The sequence below is a fragment of the Pecten maximus genome, chromosome 16 (assembly GCF_902652985.1).
Source record: "Pecten maximus chromosome 16, xPecMax1.1, whole genome shotgun sequence".
NCBI lineage: Eukaryota > Metazoa > Mollusca > Bivalvia > Pectinida > Pectinidae > Pecten > Pecten maximus.
In genome coordinates this window covers 4656327-4668990 of record NC_047030.1, presented here as the reverse complement: position 1 = coordinate 4668990, position 12664 = coordinate 4656327, and the positions used below count along the sequence as shown (strand labels likewise).

General features: G+C 36.0%; 1 protein-coding gene across 1 annotated transcript; it reads left to right on the top strand.

The window, feature by feature from the left end:
• Positions 1-644: 644 nt before the first annotated feature.
• Positions 645-12283, top strand: LOC117314548 (keratin-associated protein 19-2-like). Its single transcript, XM_033868616.1, has 2 exons — positions 645-762; positions 12033-12283. The coding sequence occupies exons 1-2, from the start codon at positions 645-647 to the stop codon at positions 12281-12283; spliced, it is 369 nt and encodes a 122-aa protein (XP_033724507.1).
• The last annotated feature ends 381 nt before the right edge of the window (positions 12284-12664 follow it).

Sequence of the window (12664 nt, the reverse complement as noted above, 5' to 3'; positions counted from 1 at the left end):
GGCTAGTAATACAGGCGAATATCAAAGATTACTGGTCTACATATTCTGTCGTGAGTATAACAGTTTTTGGGACTGTGATGTCTAGGGATAGGTTTTTAAGCATCATGAACTTTCTGCATCTCTTGGACGACAGTTTTGGTTTGGTTTATTTTGTTTAACGTCCTATTAACAGCTAAGGTCATTTAAGGACGGCCTCCCGTGCGTGCGACATGGACGTCATATGGCTTTTCTTTTCAAAGGAGGCAGGAGAACTAGTCACCGCTTCAAAAGCTTGGAAGTCCATATCTGAAGATTCTTGAAAACTTTGAGATGGTGTATACACCACACCAGGAGTTTGACATAGATGAAGACATGATACCGTGGCGAGGTTATTTGTATTTCAGAGTGTATAGTCCAGACAAACAAACAAAAATGGCATAATGGTATACATGTTGTGTGATTCAGCAAATTAATATTGCTTAAGGCTAGAACTGAGAGGGAGTGTCGACCAGTGCCCTCAGAATATGGAGTGACCTATGATTCTTGAACAAATGATATAAACAGTTACCTGACAATTATTTCAACAGTCATTTGTATTACAACTTATACTTGAATGCTACATTAGCATGTTGAACTCGACGTAGTAACATAAAGGGTTCCCCGGGATGTTGAGGGATACTCGTCTAGTTGATGAAAATACAGTCACGTTCAACAACGGAGTTTTGACCGCTGCTAAGTTTGCAGACAAGAAGGATGTGTACTTTCTTACAACTAGTCATGATGGTATGTTGATTGACACTTATCAGATGAAAAACAATCCTTTTTTAAAGTTATTAGGAAAGTGCTTAAAACAGAAAAAGCAGCATTGTCTTCCAATTCTATATAAGAACATATTTAAATAAAATTTTGCCCTTTAAAGTTTCAACTTTATTCTGGTATTATTTGTTCCTAATTTCATTTCTTTTTCGAAGGTGTTCTTCCATACGCTTGGCCTGGCAGTACAGAATGCCTACCAGATATACAAGTACAGAGAGGATCATCCTATTCTTTGTTGATATAGTCGGGTATAAGCGGTTTCTATGTGTAAAGTTCAGTAGGCTATTTGTTGGTTAGATATATGCTGATTGTCTCTGTTCATGTCTTATTTGTTGTGAATATTATGTTATCCATAATTAATTATTAATTGTTATTAAAGTAATTTTCTTCGTCTTCACAACAAACAAGGACAAATACTCAATCGAACCTGGACTTAATCGGTACACATGGGCAAGTCGGGTGTTGTTTGTCTGCTTACACGGCCCAGCATGGTCCTGTTATGAAGAGTAGTTGATTCTACTTTATTTTGGACTTCTGAAGGTTTTTGGAGTTTTAATGAAATTGATCCGTTTTGCCCCCGCCCCTTAGGTGTGGGGACCAGTTAATTCATAATTTTGCCTGACCACACATGGCGTTTCTGAAAAGAAGTCGAAAATGTCAATTATTTACGACGCCGAACAAAAGGCGACCGCAATAAGTCAACTGAAATTTCATTTCGGGTGACCTTAAAAAATTAATTTCACACATTTTCTGATGGGTGAGCAAACAATGCAAACTTAGCCAATATTTTTGCTGGAGAAAAATGACATTTCTTGGTGTGACTCAACTGCAGTGGAAGGACAGAACTTTACAAAGCTAATGGGGAAAAGATAGAAGCAACCCATGTCTGGGGATTGCAATGAACAGGGATAATGTGGCGGATGTTGACAATAAGAACGATCGGATCGAAATGCCACGTAATGTAATGCATTTAGGGAATTCATTCTTAGAAAAGAGTGTATAACACTCCTCCTGGGCTCATGTGAAGAAAACGTATATATATCCACATTTTTAGGAGGATTTTTTTTCGTATCTATAGGGACCAACAAACCAATCGTTTTTCCATAGACTATTGTGTTAACGTTTTGTAGTATATCATTTAAATTCTTGAATTCAATATGGCAATTATGGTTTATAACGAAAGTTTAGGGTCTCATATAACACGTAATCAAAAATAAAAGTTGGGTCCTTCGGCTCAAATTTTGTCCAGAGTGGCCAATTTGAAAATGAGTGAATTTCGCAGTAAAAATTCTCAAAAACTCTGAAATGTTTACCTGTTAATTAATATTACGAGAGGTTTATTTTGTTTAACGTCCTATTAACAGCTAAGGTCATTTAAGGACGGCCTCCCGTGCGTCCGACATGCATGCGTGTGGCGAGTAGGTGTGTGTGTTTTGGGAGGCTGTGGTATGTTGGTGTTAAGTCTCCTTGTGATAGGCCGGAACTTTTGTCGATTTATAGTGTCACCTCACAGAAGCATAATGCCGAAGAAACCCAGCAGGACATCCCACCCGGTCACATTATACTGACAACGGGTGAACCAGTCGTCCCACTCCTAATATGCTGTTGCCCTGCCGGTAGGGCGTCAGAATTGAACCTGCTGCCCCCATTGCATGATCGTAAGAGGCGACTAAATTTGGGATCTTATCTTTTCTCTTCCTAACGTCTCCCTTGACAAATGCCTCATTTTTGGCCTTTAGTTGAGCGTTCGCCACTGTGAGGAAGGCTTTAGGTTCTGTCCTCTAGCCGAGACTACCGGAGTCTTTAAAAATGGTTGTTGGTGCTCCTGCTTAGCGCTCAGCATACAATGAGTGGGACGACTGGTTCGCCCGTTGTCAGTATAATGTGACCGGTCGGGGTGTGCTACTGGGTGTCTTCGGCAGTATGCTCCAGTGAGGTAGCACTATAAATTGGCAAAAGTCCCGGCCTACCACAAGGATACTTCACACAAACATACCGCAGCCTCCCAAAACACACATACGCACTCACCAGGAGCATCCATGTCGCACGCACGGGAGGCCGTCCTTGAATGACCTTAGCTGTTAATAGGACGTTAAACAAAATAAACCAAACCAATCCTAATATGCTGAGCACCAACTACCATTTTTAAAGACTCTGGTATGTCTCGGCAAGGGGACAGAACCCAAAGCCTTCATCACAGCGGCGAACGCTCAACTAAAGGCCAAAAGTGAGACATTGTCAAGGGAGCCATTAGGAAGAAGTTGTTCAGAAAGAAGAGAAAAGATAAGATCCAGAATTTAGTCGCCTCTTACGATCATGCAATGGGGGCAGCAGGTACATTCTTACGCCCTACCTGCAGGGCAGAATATTACGTGAATTTTTGGGGGGACATTCAGTCGGAATAACAAAATTTATATCAACATTTCTTATGGATAGTTACCTATCAGGCTACATATCTATTTTCTTACTTCATAACATACTGGCCAATCAGTGGCTGCCAGACATTTTATCCCTGGCTCAACTTTCTATACACAGGGGATGTTTCAAAAATCTATTTTGTCAATTGGTTGGTTGTTCCCTATAGCATCTTACACATTTTTCAAATATAATTATTCTGGAACAGGATAGAATCATATGATATGCTATCAAAATATGCAGTGCCTGACTGCAAGTCTTAGCCTGATAGGTTAATTTTTCTATTAGTACCGGAGATGAATTCTTAAGAGAAAAATACATTAGAATTGAATCAATTTTGAAATATTAATTTAAATATCTTGATAAGCTTTGAACTTAAAGTGATGGCTTTTGCTTATAAACAAGTATAGATATTGTGCTACTGAGAAATATAAACAAATAAGATTAAAGACCAAAGATCAGGGGGAGATAACTCAATGTTATCTCCTCCACCCCTTAACTTCTGAACTTTTTTGTAAAATAAAAAATGAAAATAATAGGAACAGGGGAGAAAAATCAGTACTGGAGCAATTATTAACATAAAAAACACAGGACACGGAACCATGCTAGTGAAAACAAAACCATGTATATCACCAAACACTGAACCGGGGTAGTGGCAACAGAACAACCAAACACATCACCGAATACCGCACCGGGGCAGTAACAACAAAACAACTAGACACCCCACCCCACACTGAACCGGGGTAATGACAACAGTACAACCAGACATACCAACGGAACCCCAACCACGCTTAATACCGCTACCATTGAAATACAAAATATATGTCCGTATTTTCCCTGGTCTATGGCCATCTTTAAAACTCGACATGGGTCATATTTTTCATTATAAATCCCCCCTGAATCGTAATTCCTCTCTAAATTGTACCACAATGCCTCAAAGATGAAAATCCCTGCCGAAAATGTGCAGGTTGGTCCCGTCATCTAGTTTCCAGGGACGCTGGGTGGCACAAAATGTCACATGCAGAAGCTCTATATAGGGACCAACCAACCAATTGTTTTTCCATAGACTTTAGTGTTAACGCTTTGGAGTATATCATTACAATTCCTGAATTCTATATGGCAATTATGGTTTATAACGAAAGTTTAGGGTCTCGTATAACAGGTAATCCAAAAAAAAGTTGGGTCATTCAGCTCAAATATTTTCCAGGGTAGCCATTTTGAAAATGGGTGAATTTCGCAGTAAAAATTCTCAAAACTCTGAAATGTTTACCTGTTGATTAATATTACGTGCACTTTTGGGAAAAATTCAATCGGAATAAAATTTATATCAACATTTCTTATGGATAGTTGCCTATAAGACTACATATCTATTTTCTGACTGCATGACATACTGGCCAATCAGTCGCTGCAAGACATTTTATCCCTGGCTCAACTTTCTATACGTAGGGGATGTTTCAAAAATCTATTTTTCAATTGGTTGGTTGTTCCCTATATAATAGTAAACATGGAGTCCGGCGAACTAGTTTGGCTTTGAAAGAAGAGGGGGTGTTACTAGCGATGGATGGACAGTCCAACCTTACTGCATGACCCACCAAATGAACTGGTACTTGAGTACTAAGCCCTTAATTCAGGTCCCCATGTGGAACGTGAAACGCAATGTGATCAGCCATCTTTTCTTGACAGGTCTGATGATGGCACCAGTACATACACAGATGCTGATTTGATATGATTTTAATTTGATTTGCTTAACGTGGAATTAAGGCTAGTAGATTAGATTGGTTTGGTTTGGTTTTATTTGTTTACAGTCTTATTAACAGCTAAGGTCATTTAAGGACGGCCTTCCGTGCGTGCGACATGCATGCGTGTGGTGAGTGCGTATGTGTGTTTTGGGAGGCTGATGTATGTTCGTGTTAAAGTCTCCTTGTGATAGGCCGAAACTTTTGCCGATTTATAGTGCTACCTCACTCAAGCATACAATCACAAAAAATAGGTTTACTCTGATTAGTGTACAAAAAATGATAGAAATTCCTTACAAAACTGGAAACCTATCACTCTGTTCAATGTAGATTATAAAATTGCAGCATATGTATTACAAAATAATGCCAGAAATCATACACACTGACTGTAAAAATATATCTTACTGCGTTTCATATAAACTGTTTCTGGAATTCCGTATGATTGGTTTGGTTTATTTTGTTTAACGTCCTATTAACAGCTAAGGTCATTTAAGGACGGCCTCCCGTGCGTGCGACATGCATGGGTATGGTGAGTGCGTATGTGTGTTTTGGGAGGCTGATGTATGTTCGTGTTAAGTCTCCTTGTGATAGGCCGGAACTTTAGCCGATTTATAGTACCAGTATGATTACACAAAATGTAAAAATACACTTCCATAGTTGAAAACATGTCTAGAAGTTTAGACGTTGTTGTTGTCATCTGTCAACTCATTTCATCTTTTGATGAAACAGTACTCAAAACGGATTCATCAAAAAACTGATTAATTGGATGTAATATTAGGCAAAAAATGGATATATCAGATAAGATAATTTGCAAATATATAGCGTAGTTTTATTTTTAGATTTTGAAAAGGATTTCGATACTGTGGAATGGGGTTTTTCTGGATTCGGAAAATCCTTTGAGACTTGGGTTTGAACAATGTTTTATAATATATATGGTGTATGTCCAATAATAATTGTATATCTGATACAAAATATTACTTGCAATTAGGCAAGGCTGCCCGTTAAAGCTGTCTTATCTCTTTTGAGTCATATCAGTTGAAATCATGGCAACTAGAATAAGGGAAAACAACAGGATTGAAGGAGTTACAATTAAGGATAAAACTTAGAAAAAAACTCCAAAGTGGCGGATGACATAAATTTGTTCTTAAAATCAAAGAATGAAAAAACAATTAAAGACGTAGATTGATTTGGTAGATTGATTTGGTAAATATTTAGGACTTGAATCAAATAAAGACAAATCTGAAGCAATCTCGTTGCGTATAAATAAAAACAAAAAAATATTAGATCGGAATAAAAATGTCTCGAGAGCACATTCGGTCCTTTGGTGTGATGTTTAGAAAAACAATATAGACTTTAAATTATCCAATCGCAAACTGGAAAAACACCTGATTTAATTATACGAAGAGAAATGATAAAAATGAACATGAGGAAGGGAATACGGGGGGGGGGGGGGGGGGGGGGGGGCTAAATATCGAAACATACTTAAAAATGCTAGGCGTCACATGAGTTAAGAGACAGTTTCATATAGCACATACATATTCAAAATGGACTATACAATCTAATTAAATACAGATGTTCATTCTCACTACATTACATAAACATCTAACGACACCGCATATAGGATCACGTCAGGATAACATTTGTTACCTCAATATTTCATTTTCAGGTCGAAATGACAACTTGTCCATGTCCTTGATCTCACCCATTCGTCACATCATTGATCTAAAGCTAACCATTACGGTACAGCAAATATAGCTATATGCCTCGTTGGACGAAATGACTTAAAACAGATAAACAGATTATGCAAGACATGCACTCTAGTCATGCTATTTCGGACATACGAAATGCACTTCCAAATATTCTGTAAGTAGTAATTTGATTAGTTAATCCAAAAGGTCATCCTGACGTGACCCCTTATGCGATGTTGTTAGATGTTAATGTAACGTAGTGAGAATGACCATCTAGATTGATAGGAGAATATTGTTTTTTTTCTTGAAATTTTTCTCATCTACCAATTAAAATATTACTTATTCAGGAACTCTGTTTTTGATTTTCGTAATATCAATCTAACCCAATATTGATTATAAACACTTGAAGATGGACATTCAAATTTTAAGAGTTTTTTTTTTTTTTTTTTTTTTACATATTAATCATTTATTTGCTTTAATATTTCATTGACATGGCCTAAAAAAGTCATGAAAAATCAACCAACCTTAATTTCACTGCATATTTCATTTTGACAAATATTAAGAATTTTGAATTTGATTGCTTAAATAGGTCACATTGAAAGAGAAAGCATTGCATGTCTTTGAAATAACACATTTTACTATAATTTTCTTTAAGAAATAAAATTGTGGGAAAATTTTTTTAACCTTTCAGCAAAAGTAGGTTTCAAAATCAATCTCAAGTGTAATACATTGCCTTAAAATGTCGTCTGCCCTGATGAAGCATTGCCCATGTATAAGATCTCCCCTAATAGTAAGTAGGAAAGTCTCGTACACTCCACAGTCGTCAGGAATCATGAAGTAAGAAATCGACCGATTTGAGAGGGGGGGGGGGGGGGGGGGGGGGGGTTGAAATACTAAAAAAAGTGTTCTAGCACTAGTCAGGTTAGTCCACATCCGGCAAGGAGTACTTTATTGGAGTACCAAGGCGGCACAACACCATATAAACACGTACAGATATACAGGTCTGCATTGTTGATTATAAAAATGTGTGATAGGATGTATGTAAGTCCTCCTGTGATAAAAATGAGAATTAAAAAAAAACTGAGAAATTTTCGATAACAAACGTTAAAAATATTCGGATATTACTAAACAGAAGGAATGAATGCGTAAATGAATGAATTAATGCATGTGACAGATAGATGAAATAAAAAACGATTATACATGTACCCGCTATATCCAACTGAATGTTGATCGAAGAAAGCAACTTCATGTGGGCTCCCTAAAAAATCGGGAATTTTCTTCTATGTCTATATTAAGGGAACATTAAAGAGACCAAATACATGCAGATCTTACCCTTATACAACGTTTTGGATATGAATTCTGTTCTTACTAATCTGCTTCCCCGAGGCTTCGCCCTTATGTGACCCTTGCCTAAAACAAAAACAAGCTGTTCCGAGGACGTTAAACCGATAAAAGAATAAGAAAATTAGATATGAGTATTAATTCAGATATACGGTCGGTTACACCTGACGTATTCTGAATTATGTGTAATATCTGAGGTGACTATCGGAGGCAAAACATCCTAGTTCTATCTCCAATACTACTTGACCCGCCATAGGGCGTATGCATTATGAACTATCTAAAATGTGTGGTTCTAATCAACAAGATGAGTAGCATCGTCATATTAATATTTTAAATCATAAACAGGTAAATGTACCAATATATACTAGAAATATCAACAGCTCAGTGTCCGGCATTATGCAAGAATGATATTATTAAAAACACGTTGATCTGTAATGCATGAGCATAAACTCGTGCTTCGCAGATGAACGTGTTTTTAATGATATTATTCTTATATATATACATACATATTTCGTTAGATGTTTCGATTGATGTCTTTGGTACTTGTCTGTTTTGGCCGTTATGACCTTTACAGTGTTGATTGTCTGTTAAAAATGTTGTAAGAATAATTCACCTTTTGTACCATACCTGTCAATTAACCTACAAACACATGTACGATAAAGACATTATCATCACGTTTACCTTTAAATGTCAAGTGTAAACATTTAACATTTAAATGAAGGATTTATAACCTTCACAATGAAGAGGCTTAACGCAGTCTACCATAACATTAACACACTTCCATAAGGATTGGTATGTAGATCAAAGAACCTATTACAGTTAGCATTGTATTGGATGAATAATTCTTTGAACTGTTATCCTCCATTGCCCGATGGACCCGTAGTTTTGCGAAAACTATGAAAATTGCCCTTTTTATGCTAGCAAAAATATTCCAGATTGCCTTAAATAGAAAAAATATTGTTTACATAATAATTATATTCTTATTCATTGAAAATATCAGCCCTGCGAATATTTATATATACAAACAAATGCAAATAAGTGTTATTGCAGAATTCTTTCAAAGCGATCCTACGCGAAATAGTTCCGACTGGGTCAACCATGAAATTTAACAACTATACAGGACACAACAAAACAACATTTTATCATTTTTACTATATGATTGAACGTACCAACATTTTGTTTCTTTACATCGTTTTCCAATTTCAAAAACAATCATTTTGTTGAATCAGAAATCTTCCAAATAACTTCCAAGTAAAAAAGACAATAGAAGTATATTGACCTCATGTAGACCTATATCAGACCTATCTAGGAATATATTATTAGGCGTGATATTTATTACAATACATCATACCATTACCTTTTTTCCTTGCAGGTAGGGCGAAAGAACTGTACCCGTTGCCCCCATTGCATGATCGTAGGAGGTAAATACATATTCACAAATGCGGAGTTATTGTGAAGCTGTTGACAAGATACAATATTTATTATCAAACTGTATAATAGATATGACTTTCTTTGACATTATCACTTTGGGAATCTGAATTAACTAACTTCAGTTTTTACATTCTGCAGATTTAGTAGATCTGCATGGATCCAAAAAGGGCAGTAGCCGTATCCAAACAGAAATCAAGAAGCCTAGGCGATACAGTTAAGGACTTCAAGCGAATTCCCCGAAGAGGTCGCCCCTACACAAGTGTCATGATGTTTCGCCAATACAATAGAGAAGACCACACGGAAGATTTCCGTAACTTTGGGGACGAACGACGACAATGCTTAATTCATCACCACTAGACAGGTCTGTATTGTGAAATCATAATGATGTTATACCTATCATAACGTGAAGTTTTTACTTAAGTTGTAAATGTAAGATTGAGTTGCGGGCTTTAGATATTGGTCCTTGGCATCTGGTGGGGAGATTATACCATCGTGTTCAGGTGAAGACGATGAATAAATCGACATATGCCTTTTGATATATACAAATTCGCATTTACTCTTAAAAAGGGAAATACAAAATTCTTAACTTTTCAGTTAACAAACATATGTTCGACACAGGTGTCTTATGCTTATTCATTGATAAAGAGTAATGGTGCATCTAATGGACAAACGCGTTGCAGCAGGGGTAAGAGAAAACTTTTCCCCCAAATCAGGATAAATAAACATGACACCGGAAATCCATTTTTCCATAGGTACACCCAGCACTAGACTTGACTTTCCTAGTAAGTCAAGATCTGGAGTCATGGGGAAATAAGTAGTTGATTGGCTTTTATTTTATTTGGGTTAAGCTAAACATATAATAATAGAACAGTTTCAATAGAGGCTTGTATATCCCTCGCTATATGTTTAACTAATAATTATACAAGAAGAAATCATCGTTTAATGAGTATGAAATCTACCGTTATAATCGGTCTAAATATCAAGTCATAAACAAACACCAACATTATGAAATAGTTTTTTTCAAAGAAATGTTTTCAAAAGCTGGCCCCAGAGCGCACTGTCCGTTAAAGATATGATTTTGTTGACAGGACGTACATCAATAACAAACACGCCCGTCCTTGTATAACCATGGTTAAGATGCCGTTCAGACAAACAACCTTTTAGCTAATAAAGGGATATTCAAACATTTTTTGCATATCAACACCGTCCCTTCATTCCTTTTATATTAAAATCTGTTTTTTTTTATAATCAATATAATAGCGTATTATGTTATTTGTTTCACCAGAGTTAAGATACACTTCTCACGTGAAACAGTGGAACGGCTCGAATACCATAAGTGATATTTAATAGCATTTTACATGAGTTACAAACAAGTTTACCGTACTTTTGAAGCGAATATGTATATACATGCTAAATTAAGTGGAACGTGAATCTTATAAATCTATTACATCAATGCCTAAAAGACATTTATAACTAATCCAGTGCCTCAGGAGAATAATTATATGTATTTATAAACCCTTTTCCTTTACATAGATCAACGAACACATAGTTTGTTAAAAGCTCTTATTTCCGTTTATAAATAACGTCATATTGCCCATAAACTGTCCATCATTGATAAAACGCCGCGGCTATATTATCATAAACTAGAAATAAAAATGTCAAATGTGGTTAGAAGTAATTTGTAGGTGATCATGTTTTATAATGATTAAGATAATTAGAATCTGTTCAGGTACACCTTGAATTTCTAAAAAGGTTACGGACCATAAGATCTAGTATAAATACCTGTTACATGTTCATAGTCTGTCTCAGAAGTTTGTGGATTGCAAGAGGATCATTCACTGCCGTCATGGGGAAGTTTACCGTTTACTGTGCCGTTTTGTTCATGTTTACAACTGTTGTATCAGGTGAGTTCACCGAAGATGTTCCAAACAGTTCAAACAAATACGTATGTATCAAACATACTTTAAATGATTGGATATGACATATATTGGTATATCATGTGCGTTTATTGTAGATATTCTTTATGTCAAATACTGTCTTAACATATATAAAAAGTATCGTACACATTTCAAATACTTTGTCATAACATAGGAGTACATCAGACAAATAATATATATATATGTATATCACTAACATATCTTAAACAATTATTTTTATATTTATTTTTATTGATAATATTGAAATGTTAAAATCTTAAACGTATACACGGTTATCATAATACTTAGATATAGACATGACTACAAAACAGACAGGAAATAGCCATTAACACCCTTCATTCATGAGCATATTACAATAGATAAATTAGTGCTAAATTTATAGTTTAATGACAAATCAGTCGATTTCTAATCCGTTTTACACCAACGATAGGTCCATTTCAGCAGTTAGTTCTTTTCTATTGTATTTTACACTAAAGACAACTAATTTTTGAACAGGATGGTCCATGTATACAGGTTTATTGATAATAACATTGAAGTTTATTTCTAAGGTACATTAGCTTGCAACTAAACCATCATATATTGAAGATACCTGGAGCTCAAAATAACATTTAAAACTCATTAATTGAAGCTAACTCAGTACAGCGAAATATAACACTGTATACGTGTACTATTCCTTTTTTAATGTCCAGCAAGTTATCCCTGGTACGGAGGCTGGAACGATGACGGCTGGGGATGGGGATCTGATGACGGCGGCTATTACCAGAGTGGATTCGGCGGTATGGTTGGTGGCATGAATATGCCCGGGATGATGCCATATATGGGCATGGGCATGGGCTATGGAGGCTACAACAACTGGGGATACAACTCGCCGATGCCATACGGACGCTGGGGATGCGGCGGATGGTGGGGAGGTGATGACAACTGCGGATTTGATGGCTAATTCAAAACTATATTTCCAATAAAATGTGAGTTGGGACATAGGCTACTTTTAAAAACAACAGTGTGTTGATGTTTCCTAGCCTAACGATCCATAATAGTATTTGCAATAAGTACAACCCATCATACTCTTTGCACAATGAGTAAGCATATAACAAAAACAACAAAATATAGTTGTATGGTATCGACAATAAAACAACATAAAAGCAATATCTACTGTATGTATTTGTTATGAATCGCGAACCATTAGTAAAATCTGTTTTAAGAACTATTTAAAGGCTTCCTCTATCACTAAACTATCTTAAAATAAATACTAATTTAGTTTAGATACCATATATTAAAAACAGTTGTTTGTCCTTGAGATATTCATTATTCTTTATAATTT